Genomic DNA, 20,143 nt, shown 5'->3' with positions numbered 1-20,143 from the left:
CATGATGCTGCACATGTGATCAGTTATGACACCAGCCATTGGATGGTTTGACAGTTTGGTTGAGAGCACAACCAATGGGAGTGTTACATTTCCGGCATGTCCCGGAAATGATACTGTTTTATGGATGGGTTTACTTCCGCTTTAAGCACGAGGCCAGGTTCACATATGTGCAACTGAGGTTTTCAGCCTGGGCTCTGGTGCGTTTCCGTTCACCGGTTCGTTTCCGTTCACCGATTCAGGTGCGATTCAGGTCTGAATTTTAGCCTGAATTTGCACCTGAACCAAAAACACACGGGACCCTTTGGGAAAACTGCGGCCGCCCCGGACATGTGTGAACCGCCTCCATTGAGAGCCAGTCACACTGACATGTAATGCGAATTGGATGCAGTGAAAACCGCATTCAATTCACACATATGTGAACCCGGCCTCAAAAAGAGACCGTCACCCTACGCATTCAGGGCAAAGTGACAGTGTCTACTTAAAGAGCGCCCCAACCAAACCCTACAGATACCCACCTTGCCCGCTCTGCATTGACACCCCTTCCAACATTGCAGCCAGTGATAATACTAGGTAAGGGGGGACAATGCCACCTCCTTTCATGTGACAGTGTTTGTTCTAGCAGGCAGCTATTTGTTAGACCCAAGCATCAATAATGACCAGGGGAGTCACCGCTATCACCAGCTGCGACAGAGGATGGAGCGTCGAGGCGAGTATCAGAGGGCTCTCTACAAAGACACCTTTCACCTCCCTGAATGGGGAAGGGGACAGGTTCTCTTAGATATGACGCTGTGTTCTGAATTCACACTAGAGATGATTTCTACAATGATCCACAGCCAACACTCACAGCCCATTACCAGTGAGCACCCATCATTTTCCCGTTGGGTTCAATAAATGTAATATTTGAATTTTCTGACAAGTAATCTTACAAGGCTTATACAAAAGCAAATAGTGAGTGATACAGACAGAGGGAAATAACAGAACATTCAGAAATCAATAGAGATCACATATATATCCAAGATGTACAAGATGATAAAGAACTTCAAACATTTTTTTTTTTCAATTTTGGATGGAGTAAGGGAAGGATCAAAACCCGTCAGGTTTTTTTTTATTACTCTTGTGTCCCCCTTGAGGCTGGGTTCACATATGTGAATTGGATGCGGCTTACACCACACATCCAATTCACAGAGTATTTGAAAATATGTTCTTTTCAATGGGTCTGGTTCACATGTGCATTGCATCCGCACTCCGCATTGCACAAAAAAAGTGCGCGTTTCCTAGGCAGTGTAGTGCGAATTGCAGGCACATAATCTTCAAAGGGAACGCATCTGATTCGCATATGTGTTCCGTTATGAACAGGAAATCTCTCCCCCCTCCTCCTAAACCACCCCCCTCTCCCTGGTCAGCTGATCCGCAGCTATCAGGGGTCTCAAACTGGTGGCCCTCCAGCTGCTGCGAAACTACAAGTCCCATGAGGCATTGCAAGGCTGACAGTTACAAGCATGACTCCCACAGACAGAGGCATGATGGGACTTGTAGTTTCGCAACAACTGGAGGGCCGCAAGTTTGAGACCCCCAAGTCGTAGATGAACCCCGGAATGAATCATTTTTATCTTCGCAGGGAAACCGGAGCTTCAATTCGCACTGGACTAGTGTGAACCCAGCCTTAGACATTTCCCCTCATTTCCTGTTCTGGAGACATAGCAGGAAGGAAAAATCCTCAATGAGAGCACAGACAGTAAAGAAAACGCAACTATTCCCACTCTACGTGGGGAGGAAAAAAAAGAAAAAAAAAAGTAGTTTTTTGTACTCACCATAAACTCCTTTTCACGGAGTTAATTGGAGGACACAGCTATGCTTTTAAAAATAAACACCCGCAGTTGGCAATCATTTAAAGCAGAGCTGTCTCCTCGAACTAAAGAGAAAAAATAATAGTTTTATTCCTGCGCGTATCTCCCTTAGAGAAATTCTCACTTCCTGTCTTGCTAACAAAACAGGAAGTGAATAATAAAAACCAAAATACAAAAGCAGGAATGAAAAACCAAAAAAAAAAAACAAAAAACACCTTCTCAATTTTAACCAAATATTAATACATTTTCATAGTTTGATGTTCTTCTCTATAACTTGAACCTCTTTTGCTTATAAATACAGCTAATTTTAGGGCTGGGAAGAAACGATAGATTTGTTTTGTTGACTGAAAAATAACTTGTTGGGCCTGTGTGAAGTAATGGCTCCTGTATGAGGTAAGGGTTCCTGTATGCACTAATGCTCCTGTATAAAGTAATGGCTCCAGAGGTCCCCAGAAAAAAAAAATTACCTCAGGATGGATCACTTGTACCTGGGATTCTCTAATATTCATTCATATCATATTAATCTAGAAGTAGAGGGAAATTGACTAAACCTACAGCAGTATTGTCAGCGAGCGGCCCTGTCAGTCACAACCTAGAATACAGGATTTAGGCAATGCCTAATTAGAAAAAAAAAAAAAAAAAAAAAAGAAATAGTTTATATCACAAAAAAATACCAGTATAAAAATAGTCTCAAAAAGGATGAACTACAAACTATTCCTTTTCACAACAACAAAGTCTAGACCGGCTGGTGAGCCCCGATCTGTTTATCTTCATATTGCGGCGGTGGCGTTATGGGCTCGATCTTCTGAGTGTCGGCCAGGTTTTTACGACCGGACAAGTTAAGTCTGAATTCCTTCAGGTGAAGTTTGTCAGATTTGATCCTCCGAACGTTCAAGGGTTTTTTCTCCTTTCCCGATCGTGAATTGGTCCTTTCCGGTTTCGCTGAAGCGGCGTTGGGCCTAGTTGGCGTTGACTCGTCGAGTTCGTTCAGGGACTCGTAGGATGGAAGGGTAATGCTCATTCTCTGGTCTCTGTCGGCGTCTGCAGTTTGTCGAGGTTCATATTCCAGTCTCATCACTTCCTCGTAGCTTGGGGCGGAATACCCCGGGGAATCGGGTTCTTCATGGCTGCAATGAACAATAGAGAGCATTAGTACCCGCAATTCGGTTCTTGGGTTGTTTTACAGAATCTGTGAAAACGAGAGCTTGAGGAAATCTGTGTCTACATTGTGTAAAGGGGAGCCAGCATGGCCAAACATTACAACTGGATATAGATTGGACCAACAACTTTGTAGTGTGAGGGTTTCTTAATTTGATTTTAATTGAATCAATTGTTTACATAGGCCACCAGTTTCATACTGGACCATAAAACACCTATAAGGCCCCCCACAGATTTTTAAGATAATAAAAACAGTACTTCTATACCAGTAATGACAAACCTTGGCACCCCAGATGTTTTGGAACTACATTTCCCATGATGCTCATGCATTCTGCAGTGTAGTGGAGCATCATGGGAAATGTAGTTCCTAAACATCTGCGGTGCCAAGATTCGCCATCACTGTTCTATACTCTTCCCCAGCCTGATCCCTACAGACACTCCACTTCTCTTAAGCCAGCCATACATGGATCGAAATTCGGCCAGTTCAGCAGGGACTGGCTGAATTTTGATCCATGTATGGGCAAGGCTGGTTGTACACAGGTTGACTTGTGTACAACCAGCCTGTCCGATTTTTCCCAAAATATCAGTGTTGCTGACTACAGCCGGCAACACTAAGGATTGTATGCTGATGGCAAAGAAGGCTCCCTGCAGTCAGAATACAATACCACAGTGGGAGTGATTCACCCATCCTCAAGTGTGTGGATGGGGAATCAATGTATTTTCTTTCATTCATTCAGTCTGCTGGTTGACCAGAAAAAAAATGTATGAGCAAAAATCAATCATTCATCCCACTTCCTGTGCGCTCAGGGTGTCAAGGCTCCACCCATAGATGTGCGCAGCCTATTGGATTAGAGTGTGCACCCTAAAGTTTAAACAAACACATGTGTGTCTACATATATATGACCCTGGCACACTGATCTCCCTGCCATCACAGTGAAAAAGTAGTGTGTAAGCATGACAGAGACGGTAAGAGGGAGATCTTTCTTGCAGCCACACAGAGCGATAATACTAATGCACATGGAGTGATTAAACTGTGCTCAGGCATATCTGGCACACCCTGTGCGCACGCCCATGGCTCCACCCCTCAAACTTGGGCTCATGGGAGAATTCTGCAGAAAATGGCACCACATCAGTACGCGATGCTGCTCTCTGCATTTACAATCCTCCAAAAAAGGAAGAAGAGGGTGAAGAGGACCTGTGATGTCAAGTGACTGAAAATACCTGGAACACACAGATTATATGTTATACAATATATACATACACAGACTAAAGTAGCTCCCTCCCCTATTTACAGTAGGTTGTTGGGCTAAATTTATTTTTGACCGCACTGTAGTTGGTGATTATTTTTGTCTGGGGAGAGTTTCCTAGGCTGTGTGGTTGATTTCTCCTACCTTCTTCTGGAAGAAGCTTCCGGAATATAGGGCAGGGAGAGTCAGATACCCAGTTATAAATATTTATCATGCCTCAGGCAATCCCTGGATGGCTGGGGAGTTGTTAAATGTTTGGAGAGGCCTTTCCTCTCCAGGGCGGGTTCCAGTATTCCTGGGGCTGCTGCCCCTGGGGGGCAGCTATACTGAGACAAGAAATTGTAGTCTGGGTGGCCTCAGCAGATGCGGAGCGGAGGGCCTGTAGAAGATTTACTAAAAGGATTATGCTGGAGGACACTGTCCTGAAGTCCTTGTCTGGACTGGAGAAGAATCAGTCACCCCCCCCGAGCAACTACCTGCAGGGCCGTCTTTAATATTGATTGGACCCTGGGCAAACATTTTCTTGGGCCCTCCTAAATCCACTTAACTATTTGCGGGCAGTGTGGGCTCAAGGGGAAACCGCCTTGGGCCCCACAACAATGACTGGGCCCGGGGCAGCTGCCTCTTTTGCCCTGTACCTGTGGAAGCTGGGTGGCAGACAGCTTCTGGGACATTGTAAGACCAGGTTGAGACTCAAATGTGTGTCTACAGCTATAGGAAAGTTGTCCTCCTAATCGTCAGTTTTGGAGTATCCTGAACCCCACTTCTGTTTCAAGTTATTCAGCAATAAATTCTAAGATGATATCCCTTTAGTTATATTTTAAGGTTGCAAACAAGGCAACATACACAGTATTCATCCTACAGCCCCAAAACACAGTCATAATCTGTTGACTTTCTCTGGGTTTTTTGCTTTGTGTGGGTTCCTTTGGACACCAGTAGTGTATCTAAAGCCAAAACGTATCTTTTTTTTTTTTTTAGACTAGAATGATGAGGGGTTGGAATCCCTGCCGGGTTATTATTGCTGTCTATGTCCCCACTAGGGATAGCTCTGGTGTTAAAGCAGAACTGCAGGTAACACAGGAACATACATCTACATGCGCCAATCAGTTTACATCACCAGCACAGTCCCTGTGTGCCAGGATGACTGCCTCCTGCGCATGCCCAGGAGTTACATCATCCTGCACCAGCCAATGAAGATAGCCGAAGACCACACCCGGAAGGAGCCAGTGAGAAGATGTCACTCCAGCAAGGGACCCCTTCAGACTGTTGGAGAAGGGCCAAGTATAGGGACTGTCCTGCCTTAAGCTACCCAACAGGACGATGACAGCTATAAAAACCTGACAGCTGTTAAAACCCTCCACTACTCTATGATTAAACTCCAGACAGCTTAATACACAAGTGAAGCACATGTATGGGAGTTTGTATGTGCAAGTGTGAGAGCACCGCACTCCCGACAGCCCAATCTAAAGGAATAGTAGGGAGCTGCTTCAGCCGGAGCTCCTCCCCAGCCACGCCCTTTGACGCATTTTGCCCAGGGGCTTAGTCAGAGGTTCTCTATAAATAAGCTTCGGGGCGAAACGCATCTGAGGGCGTGGCTGGGGAGGAGCTGAGGCTGCTCCATTATTCCTTGAGACTGGGCTGTCCGGAGCGGCCCTCTCACACAAGCAACTTCTGGATGAGAAACAGAGACGCCGCAGCACCCATTTCAGTGTGGATCATTGGAGGAGAGAACACAGGGCTTCAGAGCGTTCCAAGCATTTTAAATGAGTCACATGTGTAGGAGCTGCTTTACTTGACAAATCAATGGTATTTCTGTCCATCCAGTCCTGGATTTACACAGCTTGACTCTTCCTGAAAAAGGCAGAAGACCTGATTCTTCTCTGCTATAGTTCGGTAATGGCCATTTTCCAGAGCGATTCACTGTGGGTCACTTTTTGGAAAGCATTTGACAGGCGGTGGGTAAGCGTTGTGTCGCTTCCTCCCTGCCTATTTTAACCCCTAAAAACCCACACTGCCCCATTCACATGAACGGGTCATGTTCAGTGGGTGGTACTGCTCACCAAACATGACAGCGGGCATGGGTATCCCACCCATATGGCTGCCTTTGTAGCTTAGGGAAAGCAGCAGGGGAGGAGGGGTGTAAAAATGCAGCTCAACCACATGGTTTTTACTATGCCCCCACTTCAAGTGTAAACTAAGCCTGAAACTTGCAGGTCCCGTCTTCCTCTTCAGCCTGTGACTGGACAGCGAACAGAGAAGCAGCACACTGACGAGTTGATCGCTGTCACCTGCTCTCTCCTTTCCACATGCCCTGTCCACTGCAGCACAACTGATTAGCTCCTTGTGCTGCTTCTGCTCCTCCCAGTCTGAGCTCTGCTATACAGGGGCTGAAAAAGGCTGTATAAAAAAAAAAAATACACTTAATGATGCAATATTGATTACAGTGCCGCATTATGTGTGGCTTTTATATCTGCCTGGAGCTAAGCGTTCGGGTTTGTTCACACCAGGTGTGGTGCAAAACCACGTCTTCCTGCACCGCACAGAAACGCGGTGCCTTCTGTAGCTGTGTGCAGGTGCCATTAAATTCTTAATGGCACCACCACACTTCTAGCAAATGTGGGTGCGTTTTGGCCTCCAAAAATGTATGGTATGTGGTCTGGTGCGGCACAATTTTTAAAATAGTGCCTGCACCTTTTTTTTTAAAATGTATTTCACACGCATAGGGCATCCTATTGAAACGAATAGGCTGCCATAAAAAAGTGATGTGCAGGAACACTAACAAAAAAAAAAAAGCGCATTTGCTTGGACACGCCTTATGCTGCGGACAAGCCCTTGGAACCCTGCTGCCCAACCTGCGGCCCTTTGGTATATGATGTGCGGCCCTCAGAGCTCACCAGTCTATAGTGGGAACATGGGTTAGGGCAGTGATGGCAAACCTTGGCACCCCAGATGTTTTGGAACTGCATTTCCCATGATGCTTATCTAGAGTGCAGACTGCATGAGCATCATACTTTTTCGCAGAAGAGAGTTTACCAAGACTCGTGGCCACTCATTAAAATTAGAAGAAAAGAGGTTTAACCTTAAACTACGTAGAGGGTTCTTTACTGTAAGAGTGGCAAGGATGTGGAATTCCCTTCCACAGGCGGTGGTCTCAGCGGGGAGCATTGATAGCTTCAAGAAACTATTAGATAATCACCTGAATGACCGCAACATACAGGGATATACAATGCAATACTGACACATAATCACACACATAGGTTGGACTTGATGGACTTGTGTCTTTTTTCAACCTCACCTACTATATATCATGGGAAATGTAGTTCCAAAACATCTGGAGTGCCAAGGTTCACCATCACTGGGTTAGGGTAATCACATTGATCTCTACAAGCCTCATGTAACATGTTCCCTGTTTCTCATCGCCTTCTGCGACATATCCCCAGCCAACAATGGATCCTGTCCACATTTTTCGACCTTCCTCTATTCGGTCTGCAGTCTGGCAGTTCTCCCAAGCATTACATATACTGAACATTACATGCGGCCCTTTGATGATGTCAGGAGGTCACATTTGAGGCCCCATTTAGCTCATAAGTTGACAACTGCCTTAAAGTGGTTGTAAACCCTTTTACAACCACTTTATACTACAGGCAAGCCTATAATTAGGCTTACCTGTAGCTACACTGGATATCTCCTAAACCTGCACAGTTTAGGAGATATCCCTGTATTTGCATGTGCCGACGTCCTTGGCACTTGAGCAAACTGAAGCAACGGCACGTACGTAGTGAGTACACCCCTAAGAGCCCATTCACACAGGGACGACTTGTCAGGCGACCTAGTCGCCTGACAAGTCGCCTCCCGTTCTGTGCTATGGAACCGTTCTAAGGGGAGCGACGCAAGTCGCTCCGACTTAGAAAAAGGTTCCTGTACGACTTCGGGGGCGACTTGGGGTGACTTGCATAGACTTCTATACAGAAGTCGTTTTGCAAGTTGCCCGGGCAGTCGTTTGCAGGTCGCCTCGCTGAGGCGACCTGCAAGTCGTGTTGCCCCTGTGTGAATGGGGTATAAGTGAAATTGTCCAAATTGGGCCCAATTATCCATTTTCCCTCCCCGGTGTCATGTGACTCGTTAGTGTTACAAGGTCTCAGGTGTGAATGGGGAGCAGGTGTGTTAAATGTGGTGATATCGCTCTCACTCTCTCATACTGGTCACTGGAAGTTCAACATGGCACCTCATGGCAAAGAACTCTCTGAGGATCTGAAAAGAAAGAACTGTTGCTCTACATAAAGATGGTCTAGGCTATAAGAAAATTGCCAAGACCCTGAAACTGAGCTGCAGCACGGTGGCCAAGACCATACAGCGGTTTAACAGGACAGGTTCCACTCAGAACAGGCCTCGCCATGGTCCACCAAAGAAGTTGAGTGCACATGCTCAGCATCATATCCAGAGGTTGTCTTTGGGAAATAGACGTATGAGTGCTGCCAGCATTGCTGCAAAGGTTGAAGAGGTGAGGGGTCAGCCTGTCAGTGCTCAGACCATACGCTGCACACTGCACCAAATTGGTCTGCATGGCTGATGTCCAAGAAGGAAGCCTCTTCTAAAGATGATGCACAAGAAAGCCTGCAGTTTGCTGAAAACAAGCAGACTAAGGACATGGATTACTGGAACCATGTCCTGTGGTCTGATGAAACCAAGATCATACCTCCCAACTTTTTGAGATGGGAATGAGGTACACCTATCAGCAAAAGCATGCAGGTATAGGACACACCCCCTTAAAGTTAAAATTGTACAAAATAAAAATCAAGATTGGTTAAACCCACAAGTGCTTTTTTTACCACTTCTATTCCTTTATATTGGCTTTTGGAATTTACAAATGCAGCCATTTAGAAATCAGATGAAAGGTTTAGCACTGGGAAACACTTTTTGATAGATAAAAAGTAAATTTGATATACATCTATATAGAACGGACCAAAATGAGGGACAAACTAGGAGGAATGAGGGACAGAGGGACATTTCTCCAAATCAGGGACAGTTGGGAGCTATGCAAGATAAACTTATTTAGTTCAGATGGTGTCAAGCGTGTGTGGCCGACAACCAGGTGAGGAGTACAAAGACTAGTGTGTCTTGTCTACAGTCAAGCATGGTGGTGGGAGAGTCATGGTCTGGGGCTGCATGAGTGCTGCCGGTACTGGGGAGCTACAGTTCATTGAGGGAACCATGAATGCCAACATGTACTGTGACATACTGAAGCAGAGCATGATCCCCTCCCTCCGGAGACTGGGCCACAGGGCAGTATTCCAACATGATAACAACCCCAAACACACCTCCAAGACGACCACTGCCTTGCTAAAGAAGCTGAGAGTAAAGGCGATGTACTGGACAAGCATGTCTCCAGACCTAAACCCTATTGAGCATCTGTGGGGCATCTTCAAAATGGAAGATGGAGGAGCGCAAGGTCTCCAACATCCACCAGCTCTGTGATGTCATCATGGAGGAGTGGAAGAGGACTCCAGTGGCAACCTGTGAAGCTCTGGTGAACTCCATGTCCAAGAGGGTTAAGGCAGTGCTGGAAAATAATGGTGGCCACAATAATGACACTTTGGGCCCAAGTTGGACATTTTCACTTAGGGGTGTACTCACTTTTGTTGCCAGCGGTTTAGACATTAATGGCTGTGTGTTGAGTTATTTTGAGGGGACAGCAAATTTACACTGTTATACAAGCTGTACACTCACTACTTTACATTGTAGCAAAGTGTTATTTCTTCAGGATTGTCACATGAAAAGATAGAAGAAAATATTTACAAAAATGTGAGGGGTGTACTCACTTTTGTGTGATACTGTATATGTAAAGCGCTGCGTAAATTGATGGCGCTATATAAATGCCTGTAATGCTCGGTTCACACTGAAGTGACAGGATCTGACTTGTGACACCCCAAGTCGTGTGACATGTGAAATTCAATGTTTCCCTATGAGAGTTGTCCTAACTGATAATTTTTGGAATTTTGATGTATGGGACACAATGGCCTGAGCACCATTATTCAGCTGATCGTCTTATAAACATGCGGTAGAGCTTGGGTGAGTTTTTGTCTACATTGTCCTAACTGATACTACACAAGTCTGTCCGCCTTTAGAAAAGGTTCCTGTGCTACTTTGGTACGACTTTGAAACAAATTCAATGCCTGGTCTTGAAGGGGGGTAAATCTTCTAAAGTGGTTAATGTGTGCTGTGTTAGGCAGTCCAGATCAAGGAGCTGCAAATGAACCCTAAGAAAAAAAAAAAAAAAAAAAAAAAAAAAAAAATCATCAAGCGGTCACACATTTAAAACACATCACAAAACTATGATGCGTTGGGGTACTATTCAAAATGAATGGCACTTCATGTAATGTGTAATGCTGCACACTGCGGTAAAACGCGTTCCTTTAGAACGTAGAGGTCAATGGGCTTATAATACGTTAATAAAAAAAATGACCAAATTACCATTGACATTTACCTTTAAAAAAATAAAAATAAAATCCTAAATTCATTCTGGAATTCTATCCGGATAAGAACCATTTCTTAGTCATTTATCACTTTGGACAGCAGAGGGCACCGTGTGCAACACAAATGACTGCAGTGCCTCTATAGGATATTGTAGCTCCTCGCTCGTCTATGTCTTCACAGTGCAGAGCACAGCACTCCTGAGCAATGGACATGTACTTGGTCACAAAAAGCTTTTTACAAGTAGAGACAATCAATCAATGGTTGGCCTGTCATTACCTATTCCAACTCCTCACTTTAATGTCACACACAGCACAGCATGGCTCCCGGCCTCTTACCAATAGACATAAAGCTATCACAGAAATACGAAACAAGTGGCAGAATGACCGATTGTCTCTGCGGTAATGGGATATTCTGACATTCGCTTCTGTTGACGTACTTGACTTCTATCCTTCAAGAAAGACTCAAGCGTGAAGTTCTTTTTTTTTTCTTTTTTTTTTTTAAATCAGGGTTCCCCATGGCTGTTTTCAAGAAATCCTGACCACTTTCAACGCATTTCATCTAACAAAAAAAAAAAAAAGGACTGAACTCCCATTACAATCTCAGGGTTCGGGATATAAAATACATCAGTGGTAGTAGTGGGCTCCATTTTTGCGATTGTTAGCTGGTTTAAAGCATTTCGGGTTGCTTGAACATTGCCATGTGTATGGCCAGCATTAAAACACCCACCGTTCGGTCTTTCGATCATATCATTAAGGTGAAGGTTAAAGTGGCTGTAAACCTTTATGCATTCTATGGATGAAGGTAAAAAAAATCTGTGCCGCTCCCCCCTAATACTTACCTAAGCCCGATCTCGATCCAGCAATGTGCAGGAGACCCCGAGGCTCTTCTGGGTCTCTCCCTCTTCATTGGCTGAGATGCAGCAGCCATTGGCCCCCTGCTGCTGTCAATCACAGCTGGTGAGGAGGAAGCGGGGGGGGGCAGGGCTGAGGCCTTAAGGCCGACTTGGGAGCGAGCAGGCACAGGTGCCCCCGAACCAAGTGGTTTGCTATGGGGGGGCACTTGGCAAGGGGCCCAGAGTGCCGAAGGGGGACCAGAGAAGAGGAGGATCGGGGCTGCTCTGTGCAAAACCATTACACAGAGCATGCAAGTATAAAACACGAAAAAATGTTGCATTTACAATCACTTTAAACGTGGGTCTAAAACCACCACTCCTCTGAAAAGCCATTTGGATTGCTTTTCAGAGGCGACTGACAGGTATGTCACATCTCTTCACCGACTGTTTTAACCTCATTTTTGCAGAACAAACGTGCCACAGCTGTGTGCATTGAATGTGTTTGCCACCCTCCCTCAGTCACTTGATATGTTGGATACATTTTGCAGCGGAGGCAAAGCACCCAGACCACGGAATGTAAACACCCCCCATTCACTGACACTGCAGCTTAAGGGTGCAAGGAGTTTGGGGTGGAGGAAAGCTAAAAATGTGGCTTAACCATATGTTTTTAACGCCCCCCCCCACCCCCCGGTAACCAACCGAGGGCTTAGGGCTTGTTCACATCCTTGTGTTATGCGCTCAGTAGCTGCGTTTTAGAACGGCAAAACAGGCCCCTCACAGATGAACTCCAGGTTGATATAAAATATACTAATGAATGCAGCTCTGGATTCATTAATACATCATGAAATCTAAAAAAAAAAAAAAAAAAAAAACTCTATCGTCTTTGGAGTTGGTTCACATCTCCATTCCAAGTGGCCTGAAGCCAAACGCCTGAAGCTCAAAAAAAGTTCTGGAGCTTTTTTTGTACTCGAAATCGGGCAGATATGAGTGTTTTTTGGTGCGTTTATTTCCATAGGAATGAATAGAAACGCGCCATGTGTGCGTTTTGTTGCGATTTTCTGCACAAATAAAAAATTGTAAAACATAAAATAGCAATACATGAATAAATGTAAACTAAATTCCCAAATAACTATGTGTGTAATACATAAATTATAATTAACCTTTAACCTTGCCAACCAGCCGCCATCGTTATACAGCAGCAGGTGAGCAGATCACCGTAGCTGTACGATGGCACGGGCGCGCTCACGCCCGCTGCACACTGCGGGAGCGTGTCCTGTGGGTCGCGATGTCCGCCAGCGTCCCGCGATCGCGGTATACAGAGGCAGAATGCGGACCTGTCTTTGTAAACAAAGCGGATCCCCATTCTGACAGGGGACAGGTCAGAGATCTACTGTTCCCGGTGATCGGGAACATCGATCTGTCATGTCCCAGGCAGCCCATTCCCCCCCTACAGTTAGAACACGCTGAGTGAACACATTTAACCCCTTGATCGCCCCCTAGTGTTAACCCCTTCGCTGCCAGTGTCATTTTTACATTGATCAGTGCATTTTTATAGCACTGATCAATGCAATAATGTCACTGGTCCACAAATTCAGATTTGTCTGCCGCAATCCTGCAAAAAAAAAAAAAAAAAAAAAAAATCACAGATTGCCGCCATTACTAGTAAAAACTATTTTAAAAAATCCCTAAATCTATTCCATAGTTTGTAGGCGCGATAAGTTTTGCGCAAACCAATATACGACTATTGCGGTTTGTTTGTTTTTTTATCAAAAATATGTAGAATAATATATATCAGCCTAAACTGATGTATACATTTTTTTTTTTTAGATTTCTTTTTGGACATGTATTATAGCAAAAAGTACAAAAAAAATTGGCGCTCTTTGTTTGTTTATAGCAAACACAAAAAAAAAAAATAATAATATTGCAGAGGTGATCAAATACCACCAAAAGAAAGCTCTATTTGTGGGGAAAGAAAAAAAAAAAAAAAGGATGTAAATGTTGTTTTGGTACAACATTGCACGGCTGCGCAATTGTCAGTTGAAGCGTCGCAGTGTCACATTGCAAAAAATGACCTGGTCATTAAGGGGGCAACTCGTTCCGGGCGGATTTGGTTAAATTATAAATATTATTAATAATACTAGTAAGTGATTTATTTTGTGTAAGAGTTAAGGTGTTTCATGTATTAGTATTTCATTTTTTAGGGTTAGGGGTTAAGGTTATGGGTTATTTATTTACTATTACTTAGTATTCATTTATTGAATTTATTTATGATTATTTTTGTGTATTTTACATTTATTCTTAAATATTAATAATAATTAATAATAATAAAATACATTTAAAATACACAAATAAATTCAATGTATGAATAGTAATAGTAAAAATTAACCACTACAAAATAACTAAACACCCTAACCCTTACACAAAATAAATAAACTTACTAGTATTTTTTTTTCAGGTTTGGGTGTTTATTATTATTGTGATTATTATTATTAGTATTAACGCCCTAAGAAAATAAATAAATAACCCCCATGTCAGGAAGCTAGTTCAGCCAATACTAATTCTCATACAGCTAATGCAAATTCTTCTGCAGCTACTGCTCATTCCCATACAGCCAATGCTCGTGTACCAGCACACAGACAAGCCCAGGCCAACACCGACTTCAACCAAGGTACGCCACACCCAAACTCCTAATCCTAACCTCAAATCTAACCCCTTACCCCCAATGAAAAAAAATAATAATAATATAATGAATAATAATAATTAAAAGATAAATAAAAACTAAGGGAAAAGCTGAAATGCCTAGCAACAAATGATGCAACAGATAATATCTCTCTATTGGCTAATAAAAAAAAAAACGCCAAAGCTCAAAAACGTGTGCAAGTCGCGTGGAAAAAAATGCTGAGGTGTGAATGCAGCCTCAAGCTTTTAAAAGGCTTAAGAAAAAACAAAAAACAAACACACTAGAAATGTAACTATTATAAAACAATAGGAAAGAATGCTACATGTTGAGAACATTTTGCCCATTTCTTAACAGGTCCAACTGCATTGCTTACTCTAATTGTGCTACACATTGTGAGCTTCTCTCGAGTGTATTAGAAGCTGCAGAATATCAGATAGAGCCTGCCTCATTTTCTGGCTGGATGATTCCCAGCATCATCCAGCCCTTTCCCTCCTGGCCCGACTGTCCCTAACCTGTTTATTTCATTCATTGGATTTCAGTTCTTTCAGTCATGAAGGCTCAGCATCACATGTGGGTATTACTTAGGAAAGTCTCTGCTGTTTTCGGGATGCCATGTACAGCCCCTCCCACCAGCCATGATCAGACTGCATTGCATAGAGAAGCACAGACACCCAGTGATGAGGGTCACTGGGTCTAAAATCAGGTATACAATGCCAATGGAACTTTTTTTTTTTTTTTTTTTAATAAAAACCTCATTAGCATGCTGATGAAGGCATCCTCATCCATTTCTAGGTCCTCATCAAAATCAGAGCACAGAGCTGGGTTCAGCCTGCAGTGCTGTTTGTTTATGTCATACTTACCTCCACTGTGCAGTTAGTTTTGCACAGAGCGGCCCCGATCCTCCTCTTCTGGGGTCCTCCGGCGGCGCTGGTAGGTCATCCCTGCATCGTATAACCCCCCTTTCGAGGGGTTACCTTGCGGGCACGCTCCCGGGTCCAGCATTTGCGTCTATAGACACAGAATGCCAGACTTGGCTCCGCCCCCCCACATCACTGGCCTTTGATTGACAGCAGCGGGAGCCAATGGCTGCGCTGCTATCAATCTATCCAATCAAGAGCCGAGACAACGGGCAGAGGGAAAGAGCGTGTCTCCGGCATGGGAATTACAGGACTAAAACAGGGGGGGCCAGTCAGTGACAGAAGTTAGGATCCATTAAGGTGAAAAAACATGGAGGGTTTACAACCCTTTTAAGGCTTCATGCAAACGAGACGCCGGTGCAAACTCTGCTGAACACGTTTTTAAAAGCTGAAACCAGCGTTTAGAAACGCCCATTTTGCCGCATTTGCATGCCGCGTTTTACCGCGTTTGCGTCTAGAAGCGTTTAGTCAAGATCCCCAAGCACTTTTCTGCAGCAGGGAATGACATTTTGCGACCCATATCTCTGGGCCACTTGGTGCTAGGAACCCTAACTTTGGATATGTTGTAGTGCTAGTTTCACTGTGTTTGCACACCAAATTTGGGGTTCCTAGCACTAAGTGGCCACGAGATATGGGGCCCCAAATTCAGGTCGCAAAATGTCATTCTCTGCTGCAGAAAAGTGCTTGACATTTTGTGACCCGACTTTGGGGCCCAGTATCTCGGGGCCACTTGGTGCTAGGAACCCCCCTTTTGGATATGTTGTAGTGCTAGTTTCACTGTGTTTGCACACCAAATTTGGGCCACTTGGTGCTAGGAACCCCGACATACAGGGCCCCAAAGTTGGGTCACAAAATGTCATTCTCTGCTGCAGTTTACCATCATATTTCTGTGTTTTCTGGTCCAAAAAATAGGGTTCCTTTAAAAACACTTATAAACGCAAACGTTTGGCGTCTGAAACGTGGAAAACTTTTGCATCTGAACCCATTTTTTTGCTTCTGGAAAAATGAGGTTAAAACGCAACTGCCTAAAAACGCCAAAATACGAGACTGTGTACATGGACACATAGGATAACATTGAATGGGTTCAGGGGCAGTTGGAAAAAGTGTCCAACTGCCTCTGAACGCGTGTTTAACAGCGTCTCGTGTGCATGAGGCCTAAGTCGTATGGGTGACCCTTTTGAACTGAGCATTTCATATGACCTCAAATGGAGGCCGCTAGAAAGAAGAAGAGCCTTCCTCTGTAATCACGTTTTCTAAATAGAATAATAACATTTTTTTTTTTGCTATTCTAAACATATCCATAGAAACATGTCTCCCCATCCACCAAGGTCAGATCTGTCTACATCCTTGGCACTAACACTTGCTGTACAGTTTATCACTATTGACTGTGAGGTAGAGAATGTGCCACAACAACGTCTGGTTGCCTTGACCTTGCCTATCCTTCCAGGCATTCCGGCACCAAATTGAAACACTTTTTAGCTTCCTCCCATAATCCTCCGCCTGGAGGAACAGGAGTTCCCACAACCAAGCTGAGACCTGAGCAGGAAGCCTGTGGGAATGTGGAGGGACAGCACTGCTCATGATTTGTCCTTACCAAACCTCTTCCTTAGGAAAAGCACTTGACCAAGGAAGTGGTCATATTAGCCCTCCTATGCTGGTGATGTGACCAGGAACCTAGGTGTTGCTTACGTCATCTCTGCTAAAGGGGAGGAACGGAGTTCAGTAGAGATCACCTGACTAAATGCCTCGGCTTTTAAGTGATTACTCAGCACAGAAGGAAACCTGGGGAAGCATTTTGTTCTAGGAAAAGTACTTAAGCCCGTTATTCTTTATTTATTCTCCCGAGGCAGACTAACACAACTTTATATTAAAGCCCACCTCTGGGAACCCTGCGCCTGTACTGCAAGGGTTAACTGCTCGTTTTGTCTAGGAGAGTAAAAGCATCTTACCTGCCCAATCCTCCGCTCTCGTGGCCCCCCCCATATTCTGGCAGTGTACTGTCCCTTGGCGTCCCCACCCCAAATGCAAGGCTACGTAGCCCGCATTGGTCTAGATCAGTGTAGCAATAACTCTCGGTGGAGCTGCTGGTTTAGACGGGCTTGTTACCTTCACTCTCCTTCCCTCTGTTTTACCGGCACCGGGTCTAGGGTTCCGTTGAGTTTACCTCTGGACGACATACGCACCAACACTTGAGTACGTTTTCAATGCTTTATTAAACAATTTACTAAGGAAGTAGCAGGAAAGAGGCAGAAGGGAAACTGCAGAAGAAACTCATATCTTCTTGTAAGATTCTTAAAAAATGTCCTGGTAGAATTTGAATATTACAATAGAATGCGCTCCCCTCGTGGGACACACTCTTTGCTCGCCTGGATAGGCCTCTCTCACTTGCCTAGCAGCCAGTACATAGCACGAACAAAAGTCTCTGCCACAGACTTGTTTGGAATAAAACCCGTACGATCCTCTGCCACAGGATGTATTGGTCTTTCTGCAATGAACGTCAGTCACAGTGCTTGAACCTTTAAGCCAACCCAGCAACACTATGCTTAATAGTTACTTTAGGATACATCCTCCAACTGAGTCACCAGGCCCCTCTCCAGACCAGCACTCTGCATGATCCCTCCATGACGGGTCCTCCCCTGGGATCTCCTCGGTTGTCCAGCTTCTTCACTCAGGATAGACAGCTCAGGACCATTCCTCGGCTGTTGTGGTAGGCCCCAGACAAGCTTCTGGGCCCACCCCTGCGCCGCAGCGACGTGGGCCTCCGGAACGGAGGACAACGAGATTGCTCTCTAACGCATACCTGTCGGCCAGGAGGTCCAGCAGGTGGCTGTAAAACGAACCCCCTAATATGGAGTTTGTCCCATATATACCCTCTCCCAGAATGCAACTCGGAGGACCACCTCCACCGAGTTGTCTCCGGGACAGAAGAGCATCCATACGCTTAGACACGTTGCTTTTCCAACACTGACCAGTGATAACAGCGACACCCACCGGTCAGTATGGAAACACCCACAACAGAGGCAAACCTAACCTTCCTAACGAACAAGTTACTAAATTTACCTAACATATGGTAGATCGCAAATCTACCAGCGCTACATCAGTGTTTCTCAACCGGGGTGCCGCGAACAGTCCTCAGGGGTTCCACAGCAAAAGGACAAAAAAAAAACAAATACAAACTGTCCCAACCCTATACAGTTCAATTTGAGTCTAATTTGAGCAATCCTGTGTTAACTCCTGTATACAGAGAGGTGGGAGAGAGCACAGCCCACACCTCTGCTTTGCAGGTCATCTACAAGCGTCCTACCAACTGATGGCATCATCATTTGCCAAGAACATGTAGGGCTGCTCCTGTATACAGAGAGGTGGGAGAGAGCACAGCCCACACCTCTGCTTTGCAGGTTGTCTACAAGCGTCCTACCAACTGATGGCATCATCAGTTGCTAAGGGCATTCAGGGCGGCCCGCACAGCTTTCTGGGTTGCAGACTTTAGTACAGATAGCAGCAGGGAGGAGAAGAAAGGTGGGTGGAGGTGTGGGCTGTGCTCCCCCCACCCTCCTGTCTGTACAGAGGAATTAACACAGGATCACTCTAAGATTTGAATGTACAGGAGTTGATTACTGCCCTATCTCCTCCCCACACCGTCCCGGTGTGCTGTCGAGATAGCCAACTTGTTGAAATCTCCAATTACATCACGTCAGGTGACTAGCAGCAGACTTCGACGAGTTGGCTTTACTGCCCATGCACAAAGGTGCTTCACTAACCTTTTTGGAAAACTCATTGAGTTCTCCAACAGCTGTCAGTGCGCATGCCCAAGGTAGGGTAACCGCGCGCACATGGGCGGTAGCGCCAACTCGTCGAAATCTACGGCTGGAGAGCAATTGGAGATTTCAACAAGTTGGCTATTTCGACAGAACACTTGCAGCAGAAATTGCGGAAGGGGGGGGGGGGGGGCGCAATAATCAACCTCTGTACATCTGGATCTGAGAGCAATCCTGTGTTAACTCTTCTATACAGACAGGAGGGGAGAGGAGCTCATGGGGGGAAATGGAGAGCACAGCCCAACCCCACCTTCTGGCCCGCTCCCCTCTGCGGCTGTCCCTACTCCTGTAATGATGGGGGGGACAGAATTAGTGCTAGGAGGGGAGATTTGAGGAGAGTTTTTTGCTAGGAGGGGAGGGGGTGGTGGGGTATGTGCTAGGAAAGGGGACTGGGGGAATCACAACCCCACTGAACTTTGCCTCAGACTACATTTTAGTGCTTGTTCACACCAGGTGCAGTGTGGTAATATGTGCGTAATCGTGCATTTTCCTACACCTCACAAAAATGCTGCCTTTTGCAGATGCATATGGATGCCATTAATGGCACCGACCACACCTTTTACACGCGCATAGAGCAGTCCTTTATGAAATGCATCTTGCGGGAACAGCAAAAACGGACGTGTGCGTGCTCGGACGTACCCCTTAGTGTGAACGAGCCCTCAGACTGATATACCCCCAAGATTGTGCAAAAATTCAAAAGGGTGCCTTGACCTAAAAAAGGTTGAGAAACACTGGTCTAGATGACATTAGGACCAACCTTAGGCCACTGGAGCACGAGGGAGAAGACTCTGCAGGGATTAAACTAGCAGCATGAAGGAGCAGAAGATTGGGGTAAGTAATCTACTTTTAAATGCCCTCGGATGTAAATGAGAATTTTACAGTCTCCTGGAGTTGGGCTTCAGCATTTGATTGTAGGTCCACCTTAGAAGGATAACTGTGCTGTTCTGCACCCCCTCCAAAGTCTTATACTGACTTATCTAAGATCTTGACGGATCCTCCCTGTGTGTGACTCACAAGGAACCACAAAGGCTTCAAGCACTGACCCTTGGGGAAGCAAGTGAGGGGGGGGGGGGGGGGGGGTGCCGTGGCATCCTTTATGGGGGGGGGAGTCTGCTATACTACACCATAGCCAAGGTCTTCTACTTGCCTGTCCAAGATCCTGACAGGTCC

At 45.3% G+C, this 20,143-nt stretch overlaps 1 protein-coding gene across 1 annotated transcript in view; it reads right to left on the bottom strand.

Annotated features, from left to right (window-relative positions):
• Window positions 1-878: 878 nt before the first annotated feature.
• The window catches only part of TMEM51 (transmembrane protein 51), a 61,669-nt gene continuing 42,404 nt past the window's right edge, over window positions 879-20,143 (bottom strand). Inside the window, exon 3 of the mRNA XM_073603358.1 lies at window positions 879-2,974. Coding sequence (XP_073459459.1) covers window positions 2,584-2,974 — 391 coding nt within the window. The 3' untranslated portion in view covers window positions 879-2,583. The remainder of the gene's footprint in view (window positions 2,975-20,143) is intronic.

The sequence above is a fragment of the Aquarana catesbeiana genome, linkage group LG10 (assembly GCF_042186555.1).
Source record: "Aquarana catesbeiana isolate 2022-GZ linkage group LG10, ASM4218655v1, whole genome shotgun sequence".
In the NCBI taxonomy this organism is placed as follows: Eukaryota; Metazoa; Chordata; class Amphibia; order Anura; family Ranidae; genus Aquarana; species Aquarana catesbeiana.
The sequence above is the reverse complement of the archived record's forward strand: the minus strand, read 5'-3'. Positions and strand labels throughout refer to the sequence as shown.